Source organism: Xiphophorus hellerii, chromosome 11 (genome assembly GCF_003331165.1).
Source record: "Xiphophorus hellerii strain 12219 chromosome 11, Xiphophorus_hellerii-4.1, whole genome shotgun sequence".
Lineage (NCBI taxonomy): Eukaryota > Metazoa > Chordata > Actinopteri > Cyprinodontiformes > Poeciliidae > Xiphophorus > Xiphophorus hellerii.
The window spans coordinates 23965952-23987132 of NC_045682.1; the positions used below are offsets into that span (position 1 = coordinate 23965952).

The 21181-nt window shown below is 37.7% G+C and overlaps 2 protein-coding genes and 1 long non-coding RNA gene across 3 annotated transcripts in view; 1 reads left to right on the top strand and 2 right to left on the bottom strand.

The window, feature by feature from the left end:
- The window catches only part of LOC116728108 (protein ABHD15), a 5529-nt gene extending 1954 nt beyond the window's left edge, over positions 1-3575 (bottom strand). The window contains exons 1-2 of the mRNA XM_032575905.1: positions 2508-3575; positions 504-733 (exon numbers count right to left, since the gene is read on the bottom strand). Coding sequence (XP_032431796.1) covers positions 504-733; positions 2508-3209 — 932 coding nt within the window. The 5' untranslated portion in view covers positions 3210-3575. The remainder of the gene's footprint in view (positions 1-503; positions 734-2507) is intronic.
- Positions 3576-4508: 933 nt separating this feature from the next.
- Positions 4509-17127, top strand: LOC116727831 (von Willebrand factor A domain-containing protein 7-like). Its single transcript, XM_032575469.1, has 16 exons — positions 4509-5213; positions 5702-5961; positions 6061-6333; positions 6566-6659; positions 6743-6874; positions 7034-7220; positions 7320-7489; positions 7728-7840; positions 7922-8038; positions 9376-9585; positions 9667-9799; positions 9909-10058; positions 15133-15225; positions 15306-15583; positions 15740-16033; positions 16118-17127. Exons 2-16 carry the CDS (start codon positions 5764-5766, stop codon positions 16781-16783), a joined length of 3108 nt encoding a protein of 1035 aa, XP_032431360.1. The 5' UTR covers positions 4509-5213; positions 5702-5763; the 3' UTR covers positions 16784-17127.
- LOC116727835 (uncharacterized) lies at positions 10178-11015 on the bottom strand. Its single transcript, XR_004340867.1, has 3 exons — positions 10984-11015; positions 10853-10911; positions 10178-10766 (listed from the first exon to the last, which is right to left on the bottom strand). It is a non-coding gene; the product is annotated as an uncharacterized LOC116727835 (long non-coding RNA).
- Positions 17128-21181: the final 4054 nt, after the last annotated feature.

A 21181-nucleotide genomic window follows, 5' to 3' on the forward strand; every position in this document is an offset into this window, starting at 1 on the left:
TGAGAGCATGGAAGAAAAGCAAAGATTTTAGCAAATATAACAAAACTAAAATCTGGAGTTTGTGCAGAGTTGGGTGACGTTTTTTAAAAAACTGTAGTTTTAGGATTATTTTGCTATGCTGTGCTTTCTACTGTTACTGGTAATTTTATTGTGATGTATTGCTACTCTTACTTCAGTCAAATTTCTGGATATTGTTCTGAGTTCACTGAATGAAGAACAACCTTGTTTTAACCAAAAACAGACACACACCTGTGGGTTTTTTTTTTTTTTAAAGTTCTATAATTTTTATATTGAAAGGAGCTGATTTGTAACGATGCTCCTTTTGCCTGATTTTGCTGCAAATTGTTTTAATACAATTTTAAAGATTTAAATATTAAATTACTGATGTTTTTATCAGTTACTCAGTACTTGAGTAGACTTTTTACCAAACACTTGTTTACTCTTACTTGAGAACAATTTTTGGCTACACTAGCCGCCTCAGGATTTGTGTATAAAATTCTCACCTGCTCAGCTGCATTTTTCTGTGAAATAGCACCCCCCAGCGGTAAATAGGCGGCATGGCGCTTTCAAACCACAGTTGCCCCAGCAACACAGGTGAGATGGCTGCAGCTGCTGTTAGGCAGGTGCTTGAACCTCGCTCGCCCAAATAGGACAGCAGGACGGCGGAGCCCGATCCTTCACTCACCGCAACCAACACGGAGGACGGGTGCCGACTGCGGACATACACAACCGCCTGAAAACACACGGAATTGCTACCGTAAGCTGTAAAAATATGATGGAAAAATATGTCTGAACTCATGACAAAATATATGAAAGTGGACTCTGCACATTTAAAAACTCAACCACAAAGGTAACTTTTGTAATAAAACCAAAAAAAAAAAAAAAGTTAAACCTGGACAAGCAGTAAATTAACCTCTAATTATACCACACTGAACATTAATTCATTAGAATGCAGACTGATTAAATCTTTATTGTTTTCTCTAACTTATCCTGTTTGACTGCAGAGAAACAGTTTATTTTCATTGTGAGCATCGTTGTCTCCAACACACCTGATTCAGATAATTGACTCATTATCAGGCCTCTGCAGAACTTGTTGGCATGTAGAGGAGGTATTTCATTTGTGTTTGTTGGAGCTATTTATTCTTTATTTCTTTATCCATTTGAATTTAGTTAGTTTATTCTTAAATTTCTAGTTTTTGTATTATTTACAGTGTTTATTTGCAGGTTAATAATTGTTGATTATATTTATCTTTTGTTTTATTATTTGTTCTTATTTATTTGTTTTCTAAGACAGGAAGTGAGGTGGATCAGTCCACTTTCTATAAGTGTAGGGGCCTGGTAAAGGACCAGCAGGCATTTGGGTTTGGGGCCTATGGTTTTTACCAGAGCGACAGAAGTAGACAGGAGAACAAAGGAAAGTTTGAACGTTGTAAATTTTTGCTGAAAAGGAAAATAAAAGCAACCAAGATAATCAACAAGTTTGGACATTAAACTTCTTTTGCCTGCGTAAAGAATCTTGACCCCAGTGCCTCATAGTGGCTGATGGAACTTTTATTGGATGTTTGGTTTGACAAACAATCACCACTACAGTGTTGGAACAAGTTGTTTTCATCTAACCGTTTTCAAAGACTGCAGTTGGAGACATCTGATATTGACTTTGTAACAGAGAAGATATTAGTGCGTCTAATAATGTAGTAAATGAAGAAGTAGATTTCTCAAACATTTTGCCCTCCCCATGCATTATAAAAAAATTAAAAATAAGAGAGAAATATGATTCAGATGTAAACAGAAACTGCAAGTAGACTGAATTGATGTAGGCTGAATCAGCTGATCCTCTTTTAAAGCAGTTTCCCAAACTTTTCCCTGCCACCCAAAGAGGATTAACCTCTGACCCCTTTTCTAAACCCACAGATACAAAATATGTAAGAAACATAAACTTTTATAATGTTTCTTATTCACTATTTAATAATTATTACATTCATTTAGCACAAATGCTGCCTCATATCTTCTGATTTTTTTGGGGCTTCACTTCTGTGGTGAAAGATTTTATCAGATAATACAATTTCTCATTACAATTCCCTCTTTCGATAATAAATTGTGATATTTTCTTTTAATCACATCAAATTTTATTTTACTACCACAGTTCTTATGTTTTTTTTTTTGTTTTTTTTTTTTCAGATGTGTCCTCCATAGCTTTAGGTTGCTTTGGTCTTGTCAGAAACTTTTCCACTTCCTGTTTGCGATGCTAGTTTTGAGGAGCAAAGTAGACGCTATGTATGAATTTAACAGGCAGCCAATCAGAAAATAAATTAATTCAACTCATGTTTTATTGTAAAAATGATTGAAAAACAAAATGATGAAAAATGTAAGATGGAAATATTTATGAGACAGAAATTTGTTTTCTGTTATGCATTTTTTCTCGCTCATCTTCCCTTTAACTTGCTGAAGCCCCCAGTACAGCGCCCCCTGGCTGCCCCACTTTGAAAAACCATTGGTTTAAAGCGTACCTGCTCCAGATCCGCCGGGTCTCCAAACTCACAGATTCTTGCTGTGGTGAGGGGCGACCCGGCTGTGCCCCGATGGTGAAACACGACCACAGAGAAGCCCTGCCGCGCGGCCTGTTGGCAGAGCCGCTGCAGGTGGGGGGTCGTCCCTCCCCAGGACTGAGGGATGAGGAGGAGAACGGGAGGTGTCGAGGTGAAACACCCGATGGCCTTCCTCCCTGACTGCTGCTCCTTCTTCACCTCCCACCTCCTTTTCGCTGTCACCCAGTCCAGCGCCACGACCCCCCCGTCCTTCAGCAGGAGGTGCTCTCTGGTGAACTGGATGCTGTCTGCATGTTCTCCACACATTTGGCTGGAGACCGTCTGCAGGTGGGGGTCTCCCCAGGGCCAGTCGGCCAGTTTTGCCTTTGTGAGCGAGCCGCAGTGCTGCAGCAGATACCTGGCCAGTGCTGAGGGTTTACAGATGAGCCTGGGTCCAAATGAGGTCTGACCTGATAACGTCTCTGGTGGCTTCAGCTCCTCGTCGCTGTGCAGCAGCGGCAGCTCCAGGATCAGACAGATTGTGACCCACAGCTTCCAGCCTGCAGCCCTGACAGCCGCATTTACCCAACTGCATAACCCCGGCCAGCGGAGACCCAAACTCAGCAGGAAAAACAAGGAGCAAGGGAGCAAACATAATAAACAATCCAACATGTATGACTCCATAGGTGAATAAAAAACAAGAGTGTCACTGGGATATTTCACAGATGACTGACGCTCAGCTTTTCTGTCTTTCTTCAGCTTTGGAAAAGGAAACTAAAAAGAAGTAAAGCAATGAAAAATGTTCCCAATGACTGAAAAATAGAGAACTAGAGGAAATGCTCCTCCTCCGCTCCCCTTTCACCTCTCTTCATAAATCATTTACTACAAGGTCAGTCAGAAAAGGCAAACAGACAACATCAACAGGTCTCATTAATGTGAGAATCATATTTATTTGTATTCTTCACCCAGTTTGTTGGCAAATGTTTGATCACTTTATCATTCCCCCTTAGATGTTACTTTAATGGCTTGGAACAGCAAAAATTAGCAAAAATAAGTCTCATAAAGCCTATTTTTTATAAAATTCTGTCAATTTCCTAAAAAAATAAAGGTGGAATCACATCTCTGACTCTTTGTGTCAATATGACTGGTACATTGTAGCTTTTCTCTGTGCTTCCTTAAAAAGCTGCTGAAGCTGAGTCAGGTTGCTGAATAAAATTAAAGTATTTAGTTCTAGAATAAAGTAGAAAAAAAATCTTTGGCCAAGAGGAAGAGCATCTTATCTCACCTCTGTAAATGTTGGCTCCTTTGGTGAGGTTTTGTAGCTTGGAAATCTAGAAATATTTTGGCATAAAGTCGTAGGGAAATTCTCTGCATAAATAAAAAGAAATAATTATAACCAGATTTTCTAACTACATAAGACAGATTCCTGACCCCCTTTCCAAAAGAAAACATGTTGGGTTATTTTGTCTTTCCTTTAGCTTATCTCAAATGTTTTTAAAAGTAACACTTTATTTGACGAGGTGTGCATAAGGCTGACATGACACTGTCATAAACATGACATAACACCTGTTGTGAACGTGAAGGAGTCTTTATGAATGTCTACAACTGTTGTCATGAAATGTCATTTGGTAAATGACACATTTAATGCAAAGTTGCTCTAAAAGTTGTGTTGAAAGTCAATTAAAAGTGCCAACTTTGCATTAAATTTCATTATTTACAAAATCCTGCAAGGTTGGCACTTTTAATGGAATTTAAATGCAACTTTTAAAGCGATTTTGCATTAAATGTGTCATTATTTACCAAATGACACTTCATGAGAACAGTCAGACATTCACAAAGACTTCTTCATGTTCACAACAGGTGTTCTGTCATGTTTATGTAGTTTTACAGCACAACAATGTGGATCTGCATAACTCAGGTTCATTCTTGGGTGCAGTTTCCAGATGCATGAGGGCACACCTTGTACTGTTCAATAATATCTCACCTCACTTGATAGGTATTGTTTTACTAGTTCTTGACTGTCAGGAAATGTTTGGACAACATTTCTTGATTATCAAGTAGTATCACTCTACCATAAAGGTATTATCAAGGTCTAGTCATCTTGCAGCTCCTTAAACCCCCAGCCAATAGATGATGGGAAATACACACACCAGCGAACATCTGTCCAAGGAGAAACAAAACACACCAACACATGCAAGATTTGACAGAAGAAGAATGATTTCAAACACCTGTTCCTTCAAAAGCAACTATTCTACTGTCTTTAGTGAAATTATGTTAGCAGGTCATATGATGGCACACTGATGGAAGGTTTCTGTGATTAACTTTAACTTTATCATTAAATGCATTTGATATTGTGAAATTGATGACAGGATTTATATCAATGTACTTGTGACCATAAAAACTGAAGATATTTGTTAATTAATTTCGGATTAAATGATGAAAAACGATGTTTGATTATTCAACAAATAAAGACAAACATAGTTTAAGTTTTAGTTTCAGTTCTTTTGTTTGAAATGCTTGAGTGGTTTGAACAAGATTCCTTGAAAATTGACTCAGTTTGACTGGAAGGCTCCACCTTCCTAAACAATCAGGTGATGCCCTATCTTTCAAAAACAAAGGATAAAAGAAAGAAATGAAAAATATTCAGCACCAAACGAACATTAAGACCTGGAGAGGTCAGGAAATCAGGTACAGAAAATATTTACATGTAATTTTTAATCAATTGTGAACAGTTTTTCAATCACATTTATAGTATTTGAAATAATTTCTAAATATGACTCATAAAGACAGTTATTAGCTTAATACATACGTTTTGAATTTAATTACAAATATGTGAGTAGAGTAGTTGTTTAAAAATCTTTCAGCAGTTTTTTGTTGTGTCATTATTAGTTTTGGGGATGTTTTTTGGGAAATGTATAGTCATTCATAATGAAAACTAATTACTGTGTTCAAAAGAGATGCTTATGGGATAAGTACGTTTAATATTACTTTGGTATTTAATTTTACTTTTAGAAAAATGATTCACCGGAAGCATAATTTTAAAATGGGATTAAATTTTGTAACTGTGTCTGATCCAGCATAGTTTGTTAAATGCTGTTATATTTTTGGCTTGTGTTTCTGAAATGAATGCTTCTAAAATGTAAGGAATTTCTTAAAACTCATTTTATGTCTTGCAGGTTTTGAAGGATTTTAGAGTTCTGCATAAGCTTTGGAAGAGTTTTTATCCGTGAGATCAGGGATGACCAAGTTGGCTGTGTTGTGTTTCCTGCTTCTGCAGACTGGAGTTGAAGGATTTAAAATATCAAATTTTGTTCTTAATTTTTTTAACGGAGGCTCATTAACTCATGAAGTGATCACAGAGAGAGCAATCCTAAATGTCACTCTACAGGTGTGCCGTGCACTGGCTTTGTCTGAGGGAAAGACCTTCTCTTTTCCTGTAAGTATTTAAATTAAACCAGTAAGTTTAACTCTTTTATCAATTAAAATTACTTTGTTGAAGCAAAAGAAACACCTGCATTTCTATGTATGTATGCAGCCACAACCTTTCTCTGCTGGGGCTGTAGCAGCTGCATGTGACGCATCAAAATCAACCAAAAGTTTCATCGACACCATTCAGAGGATCCAGAAAAGCAACCACCAAGTAGACAAGGATTATGTGCTGAGTCCAAGACATCACTGCGATGATGAAAACATAACAGAAGGACACTTTCTCATTACACGTGGTTTAACAGCTGTGAAGGCTTCCAATAAGCAACAAAACTCTGTTTTAGCGACATCAATTCTGGGAGAGATACTCCATACCTTACAGGTATTTCTGCTACAGCTACAGCATTTTATTTTCTTGCTGCCTAAAACTGTCACTCGTGAGAAATGATCACTTTTTATTATTAGTTGTTTGGGGCTTCATTGAATCTGCAGACAAGGGTTACCAAAGGTCTATGTTGATATCTTTACTCTGTGCTGCCCACTTGTGGCAGAAAAACTCACAAAAAAGCCTGATACTTCCTTTGAGTCAATTAAGCAGTAGTTTTGTTTTGAAGGATTTCTACAGTCACACTAACTGGGTGGAAATAGGCAACACATTCCCAAACGCCAATCTGATCAAAGAAAATGCCGATTTTGGAAAAATAGCAGGTAAAGAAGGTGTTGTTTTGCTTTGTGTGGACTTACAGTATGTGCTTATATTCAAATATACCAAATCTAATGTGAATCTGCAGCCAAAACAAGAGCAACTTGCCGCAACTGTGCTGGAGAGGACTGCAGAAACAATATTTTGGAGGACATCTTAAAGGAACAAATCCTTACTTCGGGATATTTTTCACTTTATCCATTCTCTACAAAACCAAAAGGTAAACATCTTTATTTGGTTGTAAAATAGTATATCAGTGTAGTTACACTTTACTCTGCTGCCCACATGTGGCAAGAAAGGCCACAAAAAAAGTTGTATATATATGAAAAGAGTGTGTCAACAACTAAATATTCTTTGTGATTTGTATAATGATGAGCAGGAAAATGCAGCCATGGAGGGTTTTGGGATAGAACAAAAGGAATTGAACCTACAGGTGGAATCAACAAAGATTCATTTGACTCTGAACACGGACATCTTCACAGCCAAGCAGCAAATATGGCGATAGCAGCAACCAGTGAGCTGCTGGACGACGTTCGCAGTGCTGCTGGAGACAAAGGATTCTTACAGTGGGAAGCTGTTTATTTTCTCTTTACTTGAATTTCTTTACAGAATAATAGAAAACAAATGAACAGCTTTGCCTCTGCATTTTGCTTGTTGCACCTCAGGATGATGGGACTGTTCAAAGGGAGAGCCCTTTGTTTTTGCGTGGACACGACAGGAAGCATGGGGGATGACATTGAAGCAGTGAGGACTGTAACATCATCGATTATTGACAGGAAAGTGGGAACAGAAGACGAACCCTCAATTTACATTCTCGTTCCCTTCAATGATCCAGGTAGAATCCCAATGTTCAGGGCTGAACTGTATTTTCTTCCTGATAATTTCACCTTCAGTATTCTGAATTTAATCTATGGAAACAATCATGACAGAAATTATTCCTATAGTTTTCACGTGCTTTATAGTCATTGTATTGCCAACTGAATAAAGAAAAAAGGGGAAAACAACATAAATCCAACTTTCTGGACTAAAGTGGTGTAGAATATACATATCATTGACTTCTATTTAAATCACAGAATTTGGGCCTCTGCTTCAGACAACAGACCCAGATGTTTTCAAGAGTTACATCAACTCACTAACACCAAGTGGAGGTGGAGATGCTCCAGAAATGAGTCTTTCTGGACTTCAGGTGATCCGATTTATACCACAGAGCTGATTATGTATGAGAAGCAAAACAAAACAAAAAAAAATCTGTAATTTCTGCATACAGCTGGCTTTAACTGGTGCGCCTCCCAATTCGGAGATCTTCGTTTTCACGGATGCAGCAGCTAAAGATGACTACCTGAAAAACACAGTGCTAGCACTCATAGAGCAGACGAAGTCTAGGGTGAGTACGTCTCTGGTCGTGCACTAAAGTCCTTGTTTTCAGTAATTAATGGAGCGTCGCACTTTAAACTAACGTACCGTCAAATAAACGGTTGTTTACATGACCACTAGGGGGTGCTCGCGGACCACCGGTGTTTCCATGACCACAGTTTGAGAAAGACTGGTGAAGAGCTTTCTAAATGCATTATGTTTTTCTGTTTCTAAAACATTTAGCTGCATGATTTAGAATTTATCAATTTATTTATTTGTGTGAATATTACATACTAGTGGATATTTATGTTTGATAGTTTCTCAAGCTAATGTATTGACCCTTTGCACGTGACGTCATTATCTTCTAAACTCCGCCCACTCCGCCATCACGGACGTCATAACAACCAATTCGCTCCTGTTAACCTTGACAAAAAAAGCACATCTGGTAGCCTAATATCGCTTTTATTTAGTTGATTTCGCAGTAAAGAAATGGCCACAGGGTGCTGCGCTGTCGGCTGCACAAACGAACAAGGGTGAAAACCAAACTTGTCATTTTATTTGATAACTTGGCGAGGAAAGATGATGTGGCGATGGACAGCAGCCGTCAATCATAATGACTGTTAGCCTTCGGTGTAACAGCGGATTTGCAGCGAACACTTTTTTACAAGGTAAGATTAACGTTCACAAGCTTTATAAATATAATTAAAAAGATATAAAATATCGCATTAAGGTGAAGGTACACATTTAATCTTTGGTAACCATGGAAACAGTGCCCCGCCTTCATGTAGCCTAGCATGTATGGAAAAAAACTGGTTAGCATCTCGTCTTCTGTACGTTTTTAAGGCTGCTCCGGTTTAAGGGGAAACGCTGCTTATGACACGGTGACATAAAACATGTGGGGTGAATTCAGGAAAAGTCGGTGATTTGGTCAACACGTCAGGAGGGAATAAGTACGGGTCGGTTTCTAAGCTAGCTGTTTCAAGCTTCTGTAAATACCGCCAACTAGCCCCAAGCAGGTGTGTTGCGTTCAAAGACAAATGAGCTTGACTCGAACAAGAGGAAGCCACAAAAACAACTTAGAAAAACAATTTCAGTCGCTCAGTTCAATACTCCCGATCCTCATTTCCAACGTCCATCATGGCGCCTCGAATGATTAAGTGACGTAGTTGCAAACGGTCAGTGTCTGTATATGAGCTGCATGTCCAGTTTGATGTCTGTACATGCAGACATCAAACTGCCTGCATGTCCCCAGGCAGTTTGATGCTTAAAAAAAACCACACAAAAAAAAACATGGAGAATCATCTCTAATGATTTAGGTTGCACGCAGATTCAGTAAATGAGGTTTTTGCCCACCTCATTGTGTTTCAGGTGAACTTCATGATAACTGATGTATTTGGCTTTCGCCGTCGAAGACAAGCAGACAACAACCAACAACAACAAGGTGTTCGGATGTCGAGAGCAGGTGGTCAGCTGTACAGAGACCTGGCTCAGGCTTCAGGAGGTCAGGCTGTTGAAGTCACAAAAGGTCAGCTGCTGGAGGCCATCAACATCCTAACTGAATCCACCAGCTCCTCTCTGGTACAGAATAGCTTTATTTATTTATTTTGTTTTAATGTTTGAAGCGTTCAGATTTTACCTTTAAAAGTATTATTGTTGCAGGTGAGCCTTCTGCAAGCATCCAGGAATCTTGGAAAATCAGAAAATTTCACTTTTGTAGTTGATGACACAATAAAAAACTTGACCATTTACATCACAGGAACTTCTGTAGATTTTAGTCTCATTAGTCCTTCAGGTAAATAAATGACTCTGTAATCGGGGTTGAGGTGGATTAGTTTAATTTCAAACATTTTGCTTTTGTCGTTACAAACCAGTGTGTATAAATTCTGAGCGTCACTTTTCAGGGGTGATTCAAAATATTGCCAACACAACTGGATCTTCAATCATTTCATCCCAGTCAGTCGGAAACCTTCAGACTGTGCAGCTGCAAACAGAAGGAGGATTGTGGGAACTACAAATGTTGTCAACCAATCCCTACAGTGTGAAAGTTGTAGGTAAGGCATCTGTAAATATAAGGCTGACATTTTCAGAAGTCCTAATTTTGAACATCTGGTTAATCTATATTTCTATTTGTTCATCAGAAAATCAGTTGCTAATGCCTAAATCACTATATTAGATTGAAAAATTGTGCATGCCTGTTTTTGTCAATTATTTTTTTAAACCATAATTCATTATTTGTAACATTTTTACACAGATATTGTGATACATATCCTGCATATTTAAATAAAAAAAATGAAACATATGTTATGACTCCGTCAAGCCGAACAGCAACCAGAATGAAGTTAACAATATTTGTAACACAAATAAAAGGCTTTCCCGTTAACTTTATCCATTTGTTGTCAATCCAATAATGTTCAACCCGAATTTAAACTCCACTTCAGGCGGACAAACACGCATAAACCACTACAATGTTCACTGCAAACTTAAGATGCACTCAATTCACTGCAAAATGATCACATGCAATCCAAACTCAAGATCACACCGAACAGGACCGGGTTTCAGATATTTAAGATTAACAGCGAAATTAAATGTGAATATTCAGGAAGTGACCGAAAGATAAACGGAGGACAAAACAAACAAAATAAATGGAAGGTTGTTAGCCCACCCTCACAAACACTAAGAGGGGACAAACAATCCAAACTGGGCAGACTAACAAAAAAGAAAATCAAACTCTAAAAGGACAGCAGGAAGCAGTGACAGAACTGTAAAAACAAAAATACAAAAATTACTAAATGTTAATTAAATCACTTTAATCAAGTCAATCTAAAACACATTAAAAACTTCATACCTGCATCGCATAAACCAGCACTCTAAAGTCAAACTTGAGGTAGTAGATCTGGTGCAGCCCTACCAAATAAAAACAATATAAAGACCAAAAACATACAATTCAATCTGATTAAAAGAGACAAAGGTGCCTACCTGCTGCGTCGAACAACCACACACCCAGGTAAACCCATAGTAAAAAAACAGTATAGTAAACCCATAGTAAAAAAACAGTTTTTACTATTAACAAGTTTTTATTATTAAAAACACGACAAACTAATGATGGTAAAGGGCCGCACTGGGTTAACTCGGGGAATCTCATCTGTCCGTGTATCAATCAACTCCAAACCTCTTCTTTGTTCTGTCACAATTATCGATTTATTCCATTTTGATCATCATGCTCCAAACTTTGCAAGGACTGACCGCCCCGCTCACCGCTTCCTAAAACACACAAAGCCAGTATCCTTCCCATTCATACCTGGTGACGTCACGCCCACGTCGACACACCTAAGTGTCAAATCCGCTGCTCCTGTCATATCAATAATTACTTATTTCATTCATATGGCTCTTACAGAGCCTCAGTGAAAACTTGTTTATTATTATTAACTGTTTGGTGCAAAACACTGATTGAAAATCGATTTATTTTTTACTGCATGTTTATGTCTGTTAAGGCGAAGATGGAGCGGCACTGAAAGCATCTCTTTAAACCATTCAGACTACGAACACAACAGAGACACAATCAAAACTGTCAGATGACTTATTACCCGCAATAATAACTCAGAAATAGTCCAAATTATAATGTATTTTTATTTACTTCCTACTTACGGAAGGTTTCTGTTTATATCGTAGGTATGTGGTGCCTTTCTATCCTAAAGAAAGATATAAAACTTCAGATATTTCACAAAAAGATACTAACATTTATGGAAAAACCTCACATAACCATTAAAGCAGAAAATACGGCGCCCACCGTAAGAAAGGCTTGCAGTATTCAATTATGCTGCATAACTGACCAGTACAGTATTGCGAGGTAACGCAAAAGTATTGCGAGGGAACGCAAAAGAAAAAAAATCCCCCATGTCCCCTAGGGGGCTCCGTACGCTTCAGCCTTTCGCATCAGCTCCGAAACGGCCTTTTTTCTCTCCTCTCCCTCGGGATATTTTTTAGCAAAGACAGAGTGTTTGCTCTTGAAATGTCTTTCAACATTTGACTTCTAGTTGTTCGCCAGTCTTTCGCCACATATTAAGCAGACTGGTGAACCAGTTTCATCAGCGGTGAAAGCCAGTGTTGTATAGTAACGAAGTAAAAGTACTTCACTACTTTACTTAAGTATATTTTGGAGTACTTCATACTTTCCTCGAAAATTTTCATCAAAAGTCATCAAAAATGAAAATTTTTGATGACTTTCACTTTTACTTCACTATATTTCCGAACTTAATCGCATACTTTTACTCCGATACATTTTCAATGTGTGGTTTAGTTACTCGTTACAAAAAAGCGAGAGAGAGAAACGCAAGTGTTTTGACCCCACCTACTGATTAGCAAGTAGCAAGTAGGCTACCGAACAAAGTCGGTAGCCTACTTGCCTGGGCTTGTTCATCACCTCCAATAGGATACACCTGTTTCGCTTCTCCCATTAAACACAAAGCAAGTCTGGCAATCAGCAGCAGCCACATGGAGGAGGAGACGGAGACCACAACGACTGCAACTACGTCGGACACGGCTCCATGGGAACCACCAGCTGGTGATGAGAGCCCATGGCCTTATTTAAACACAATACACTCTTTCGTGGGTGTTAAAGATTCGTCGTACCGCATGCAGTTTATGTTATTCCTGCCCGAAGATGTGGAAATTCTACCTTACAAAAACTCCCCGTCCAACTTGAAGAAACACATCGAGGTAACGTCTTATGAAATGGTTATAATCCTCCTGTTTCAGTAACTATAGCTTGGTCACTAGGCACTACTGTATTGTGAAATCTTGACCATAAATGAACTTTGTTTGGCACTGTTTCAGTTCCATACGTGGTGTATTTAGCTTAGGCCTAATGTTGACTGTAGCAGGCTACCTAGACTCCTCTGTTCAAGGGGGGACAGAAGCCATAGCGATAGCAATTTAGACTAAATTTAACGAATATAGGAAAGGCATGCAAGTTCAAAACCAGGTTTACAGATGCCAATAAGCTGCATTTCCCTCCCAATTCTTTTTTTCTTTTGCATAATGACCAGTTGTGTGCACCACCTACTGACTGTAGCATTGACTGATTCACTGATTTGTGAAGTAGAATAATCGTAACAGCTCTTTTTCTTCATGTTGGCCGCATTTTCTGTACTATTTATTTTTCTCATTTTCAGCACTGACCTTACTTGAAGGGAAAACTTAAGGCTTACAAAAACTTTGTATTTTCTGTCCTGGAGGGTTTACTAAGAAGCTGGTTCAGTTGTAAAGCAGGTTAAGTTAACCTTGTGCTATAGGTAAAGCACCTAATTTTCTTAACTAAATGATGCCTGCAGGTATATCTATTAGCAGGTTTAATTTTGCCTGCACTTGGTTGTGTACATTATTTTAAGTGTATTTGACAAGTTTACCAAAATATAAAAAATGTCATTCAAACTGCATTTGCCTTGTTTTACTTTTTACTTGTACTTTTCATTACATTACTTGAGTACATCCATTTTTACAGTAATTTCCATACTTAAGTACAAGAAGTTTCAGATACTTTAAGACTTTAACTCAAGTAACATTTCAGTCAGTGACTTGGACTTTTACCAAAGTCGTATTTTGGAGAGGTACTTGTACTTTTACTTGACTCTGAGATTTCAGTACTTTATACAACACTGGTGAAAGCAAGGGCGTAGGTTTGGTCTACGTTTTGGTGGGACCTTACAACTTACTGACCCCCCGCCCCCTCTCCCCACCGCACCGACCATTTTTGAACACGGGGGGGGGGCACCACATTGGCTTAATAACACCCTCCCTATGTGAAAAAATATTACATAATTAACAGACCTATTCTACCTCACATTCAGTGCTGACCTTACTAAACACTGGACTTTACAACAAATGCGTTGCGTGATAGATATCTAACTTATGGGTCCACTCACCGTACTTACAGCCGAGGTAGCGAAATAACTTCTAATGTCTGTCGTCCTTTTCTTTTTTGGTGGCGACATGGTCTCGGAGACTCATAATAAATGTCAAACTCAGAAGGAGACGCGTTCACTGTCAGCACCATGGACCAAGCTTCCGTTCCGCGTGTGGCCAGCTGGCCGCCGCCTGTTGTAGCCAATCAAAGAACGTAGATCCACGTTCTGTGAGCCAATAGCGGGTCGTCATAGTTCATAACAGCGAATTTTAAAATGAATGCTACCACTGCGTAGTATATTGAAATATTAAACTAATCAATGTAGATTTTCGTTTATTGATTTTGTTTTTGTTAAAAAATACATATGTTTTTTTTAAAATTAATATGGCAAAAAATGGTCGGGACTATTTTATATCCCTTGAATATTGGTCGTGACATGTCACGACCGTCCATACCCAAACCTACGCCCATGGGTGAAAGCAAAATGATCTGTCCACATAGCACTAAATGTCCTGCCATCTTCAGAATGTTTCCTTTTCTTGGATTTATTTATGATGTATCTTCCAGGCAAGGATCAAAAAGTCAATAAATCAGTGCGCTAAAAAAACGCGGTCTGCCAGACATGTGGGGTTCGCCAGGAATGCCTGTCGCACATCGGCGGACATGACGTATATTTTGGGTGCTAAAAATGTTCAAAACTTTTGTTTTAATGTTACAAGCTTACCATAATCTTCAGATTTAGAAATTTATTTTTAAATGATTTTAATTTATAATTTTTTAATGATTTAATTTTAATAAAATATTCTATTTCCCAAAGTCACTGGGAGCCACAACAGAAGGATGAAAGAGCCACACGTGGCTCCGGAGCCATTGGTTGCCGACCCCTGGACTAGGTCATCAAATCAATCTGCCAACTATGTTGCCTGTAGGGATTTTTAATGTCCAGCAGGTGTCAGTATTCAGTCACACAGTATCAATACAGTTTTGCTATGGGTCAAACGCTTCATGACGCCTCATTTACCCATCACTAATAAAAACACCACATCAGCACAAACTTATTTAAGAGGATCAATTTAAAACAATTTTCCTCTAAACCTACCACAGCCAGCAAACAGCGTGGGGCCAACACACACCTGGTCTCACACACGATTATTATAAGGTTCCTAAGGGTTCCCCTCTGTTTTTTAGTTGGCTTTCTTTCATTGTATTTTCCTTTTTTGCAGGTGAGAGTCCCATTGACTTTCTTTTCAAATTTATTAAGGAGTCAGACAGCCCATTTGGAGGGTTTGATGTGATTGACAATCGCCCCACAGCTGGTAAAAAAACCACAATTTTGTGACATGCAAAAATTATTCACTTTTAAGGGTAACTGAGCACTTTTTTCTTATTTTTGAAGGAGGAAATACCAGTCTGCTGGTGACACTGATTGGAAGCGATGTCGCCACAGTGTCAGAGGTCGCACTGGTTGAATCGTCGGGTTCAGGTCAGGTTAACGGCACCGTAGAGGCCCAGGGTGGAGGAACATTTATCATCCACTTCGACAGGATCCCATCGGTTGAGTTTGTTGTGCTTGTGAAGGGCCAGAACAACGACGGCGTTTCCAGAGCTTCTTCAGGGATCTTCCAAAGACAGTCGGCCACCAGCCTGAGAGCCTCTGTTCTCACTGTCACTGTTGTAAGCAAATTTAAGCGTAACCAAAATATTTGTCATTAATTCATTGCACTGTTATTGTTGTAAGCAAATGAAGCAATCCAGAATCCCTCAAACTTTTCATAGATTAGTTTCACTGTACTTGTCTCTTTTACATTTTGGTTTCCATTGTTGTTTCAGAATGACTTGGACACGGTGTTGGAGCCAGGAACACCTCGATCTGTTTCTTTCTCTGTGATGACAACCGGTGAAGGAGGAAGCTTCACCATTCAAGCCACCAATGACCAACGCTTTGCTGCATCTTTTCCATCCAGTTTACTGCTGGATCCTGGAGTTAGTGCTAATGGCACAGTAAACATCACAGCTCCTGCCGGCACTCCATCTGGTACTGGTGTCACCTTGACCATTGAGGCCGTGGCTCCTGGAGGTGTAGACACCAACTATGATGTCCTGCGTCTAACCGTCCTTTCAAAAGTAACGTCTCATTTTGTTTTGTATGCATTCTGACACATCATTGAGGGTAAGTATAGATCATGTTTTCCTGTCACTCTCTCACAGGTGACTGATTTCACTCCACCAGTGTGCCAGCTGCTCAGCCTGCAGTCCAACTGCTCTGACAACTGCAGCCAGTCAACATGGGAGGTCTCTGTCCAGGTCACTGACGCAGCGAATGGGACGGGTGTGGACAGCGTCAGTTCCAGAGAAGGCAGCGGCACGATGAACACCAGCACAGCAGCTGATAATACAACTCTAGTGTCTTATGTGGCTTCCTGCTGCTCACCTGATGTGCAGCTGGTGGCTGTGGATAAAGTAGGCAATGTGAAAATCTGTAGTTACTCTGTTCGCGCAAATGTCACTGAAGCTGTTACAACCAGCCCTGTAACAACGAGCAACGTAACATCCAGCCCTGTAACAACGAGCAACGTAACAACCAGCCCTGTAACAACGAGCAACGTAACAACCAGCCCTGTAACAACGAGCAACGTAACAACCAGCCCTGTAACCATGAGCAACGTAACAACCAGCCCTGTAACAACGAGCAACGTAACAACGAGCAACATAACAACCAGCCCTGTAACAACGAGCAAAGTAACAACGAGCAAAGTAACAACGAGCAAAGTAACAACAGCTGTCACTGCTTCCTCTACAAGAGCTGATTTCTCCGTGTCTCTTTGCTTTGGTTTCTCAGTCCTGAGCTTCTTGCTACAGTCTCTGAAACTGTGATCCTAAATTTTACAAAACAGATTACTGGTGATGGAAATCTGGTAAATATTATGTTCATCCCGGTGGTAGGTTTCATATCTAATCCTAATCCATATATAATCAAATATTTAGACACTTTTTGAAGCTAAATTCAATTTAAGCGCCGTAGTTGCATTATAGAGTTTTAAGAGGAGTTTGCTATTTTCTTTTGTTGAAGGTTTAGCTCTATAAGCAAAGTTTGGTGACAAATGAGTATCTTTGAAATCAATTGTTCTAATCTTTATGTATTCTTCATTAATTATCCTATAAAATCAAGTTTTAAGAAAGCATGTAATCCCTGACAATAATTAAAATATGAAAACCAAGCTTTTACTCAAAAGTTGTTTTTTCTACATGAGTTCAGAAATGCTTCTACATAAAATAACTCAAAAACCTCAAAGGTGAATCCCAATGTGATCAGTTAGCTGAGAGGTGAGACTGAATGTAAGATAAGGAGATAAAGTTACAAAAAATTGAAAAGTAAAAAAAAACTTAAGATCAAAATTTAGTTTGCTTTTGAGGCCTACTGTTATAAGTTATTGAAATCCCCTGCTCTGAATCTGCTGCTTTTTGTGTGACTGGTTAGTCTAATAAGAGTTTAAATTTTTACTTTTTATGTCTGATAAACTAGAAATTTTACTTCTGAAAATACCAAAGTGCAAACTTCATATCAAAGCACAAACATCTCAGATTAGGGAATAGTAAGTAATTGTTGCTCTTAATTAGCACATGTTCAGAGCTTACCCCCAGTGGCACCAAACATGTGGAGCCACATAAACCTTCAAGTTTATGACATCAAAGAAGATATTTATATTTTACTTAAACAGACAAGAGCTTAAAAAATCATTTATTGTGGCTACAACAGATGCACACTTATGTACACTGCTAATTGTGGCGTTTGTGTATCTTTTTCAAGGACATCAGGGTTTTTGAGATCAGGTCTTTGGAAATTTCACAATATTTCTGGTCAAAATCAAGTCTGTCTCAGAAAATGCTGTCTAGTTGGTGTTTCTGTCAAAGATGTTATTATGAGCTCTAAATATTAAGCAGTTTATAAGTAAAACCTTCTAACTTTCAGGCTTTTACATTTCAAGTAAGAATGGTTTGTTTTGATTCACAACACAATACAAAAATTTATATATTAAAATAAAAATATATACTCATGGAAATCTGCTCTTTTCACTCCTGAATTGAATCATATAAAATGATATTCTTAATGTTTCTGGGCAGAACAAATGTTGGTGTCAAGTTTATCTGAGCTGCTGTTTCTCTCTGGAGCCTCTTGGTGGCACCACTGCATCTGATTTTGATTTTAAGCAAGTTTGCATGAGCACAGCTTTATAAAGTAATGTGATTAGTTATTTATTAGGGGTTGTTATCCTCTAAATGTTATATTTTTATGTTTATGTTACACAGTGTATTTATGAACAAACCCCTGACTAGCCATAACAATCAGCCACCAATTAAAATAATTACACAAGAAATTAAAATTAATGAACGAAGAATGCTTCTAATTTCTGCATATGACATCAACTTTATTCACAAATTTATCCAATAATATAACTAATCTTTGCAACTTCTTCCATGTTGCTCAGAATATAAAAGATTTTACTGCTTTGCAGCAAAGGGTTAACATCACTGAGTCTTGCTTGAGGAAGTGTTGGGATCAAAAGTTCAAAGTACATTTCCTGTTGTCTGAGCAAAATGTCACAGCATGAGAGAAATATTAAACCAACTGAGTCTTTGAGAAAGAGACCATTCAGGTGTTTGCCTGCAGCTGGAATGTCAGAAGAAATCTGAGGTGTTTGCTTAAGAAAACAAGCAGCTGAGAACTTTTTATGAATTTACCAGAGAGAACAATAAAATCAGGAAAATCTTAGTCTGTGCACATGAAAATAAAATATTAGTTTGTGCTGTTATAGTCGATAATACCAGGAAGGAAACTGCAATTAATATTTAGGAAGATCTACATATATCCTCTGCTGATATGTATAAAGAAGCTAATATTTATTTATGGTTAATATGTTGCTGTAAAAAAATAATACAGCACTGTGTGATTTAGAACAAACATGACTCATTTTCTCTTATGACATATCACCGATATGCAGTGTTGAAAAAGTATTAACTCCCTCTTAAATTTGTTCTTCTTGTCATCCTACATTTACTTAAATATTTCAAATAACACTCAGACAAAGATAAGCGTAGTAAATACAAAATACTGATAAAAAGCTTTCCAGACTAACCACTTCCTATTTGGAAAATAATTATCCTTTTATTAAATTTTGAATTTACTCTGTTACCCATTTTCTGGGTAAAATGAGTTCAGTTTCTTAAGCTACAGCCAGGACTGATACCAGAACTATATTATAAGAACAATCACTTAACAGCATGAAGTAGGCGAAAAGGATCAAGATTCAGTTTTCTTTAGATCTAAGGAAAACTAAGGCGAGATAAGAACCAAAGTCATTAATGTCCATAAATGTGGGAAACACTCCAGTGAACCACAGTGAGCTCCGTCCACAAACAGAGAAAACACTGAAAGCTTCTCAGGTCAGCCAACCCAAATTACGGCACACTGTGAAACATTTAAAGGTGGTTTAACTTGAAAATGAAAGTCCATCTGCTGCAAAGTAAACAAGAAAATTGTTTTGATTCTAACTCAGAAATTTAAGTTCACAAAGTTGATTTAGCAACAGGAGACAAGTTGTCTAAACATTGTTTTTAAGTAAGTTTAACTAGAATTCTGAGTCTTAACATAAAATAATTATCTCACAAGAAAAAACTGTCCTCACATGAAGAGCACAAATGTCTTTTATTTTTACTCACAAAATCAAGTTAAAATAAATATTTATTTTACTTTAGAATAATTTAAATTCTTGTTTCAAATTGCATGAACAAAATTTCTGATCCGATAATGAATTTTGTTAAATTCTGCTCAAAAACATTTAGCATTAACAGGACATTATCTTCAAGCTCTGAAAACTGAGAATTAGTAGTTTCTCAGTAGTTGCTTAAATCTGTAAGCTGATTTCCCGCTAAGCAATAGCAATCACGTTATCACTTGACTGTTGCTGGAGTTGCTTGCTGCCTCACCTTCATGACAGGTACAAGGTGTGGATTTGTCTCAGTCGAGGAAATGATTAAGCCTGATGAACAGGAACACGACTGAATGTTTTTTACTGTCCTGAGTTTTTTTTTCCCGCCTGACCTCAAATCCCTGATGTTCTAGAAAACATGACGTCATGTAGTTTGCACTCTTGATTCCCTGGGAAATCTTGGACTCTTGCAACACTTGATGTCTCAATGCCACATGATAATTTCATAATTCTGTTATATTGGTACACATTTTATATGGCCTTTAAGATCATTGCCAAAATCAAAACTCATTTAACTACAACTTCTTTCTTTTACTATTTTAGTCAGATTCATAGTTGCTCACTTCTGAAATTAGACCATGTTAATACATGTCTATTAACCTGGGCCTTACTCAGTTACTCAAAGTAATTAGACTTTGTTTTTAAATGATTTTATGTGTAGAAATAAGAAATGATTACACATACTTTTAGTTATTTGCTGTCTAGAAACTGAACTTGCTTCCTTATTTTACGATCTGTAGTTTCTCATTTGTGGTTTTGTGATATTTTTGCTGTTTGCCTCTTTGCATCACATTAAAATTATTGTGCACACTATTGCCTTCCTTTTATGCCATAACCACATCTTATCTTTATGACTAGATACATAAAGAAAATAACTAAAACAATGTTTATATAAGCACAACTTAATAGATTGCACTGAAGTCTTATTTTATTGTTAGTTATAGATGTTTCTTTGTGTTATTAATTTCAAATGTTGACTTCTAAAAGTCTAATTAGGGACTGGTTCCTGTTGTGGCGTTCTTTTGCTGCAGATAGAAAATAGACGACATCATAAAGATGGCGCAATATATGCGTGACATCTTAAGAGACATTTTAAGATATTATTCAGGAAGTTAAAACTGGAACAGAAACTCCAAATGGACAACAACTCAAATCATTTTTTACAATATTTAGCTGAAAATGTGTGTGTCTGATCAAAACTATATTCAAATCAGATCTAGTTAAAGCATTTCTACCAAGAGAAATGAGGCAAAATTTCAGCAAACTGTTGTGAGAAAGCTGTGGGAATGTTCGACACAAAGTCATGCAGTTCAAAACGTAATTATTCTAACACTACAGACCAGATAGATGTCGTAAACATGAACTAGTTTATCTAATCTAGTTAGATTACATTAATGAAAATAGGGAATATTGATGTATATAAACTACTGACTGATGAAAATAGTCCAACAGCAAAAGTTTAGTTTGACTTGATATCAAACAGTGAAAAAAAGTTTAGTTTTTC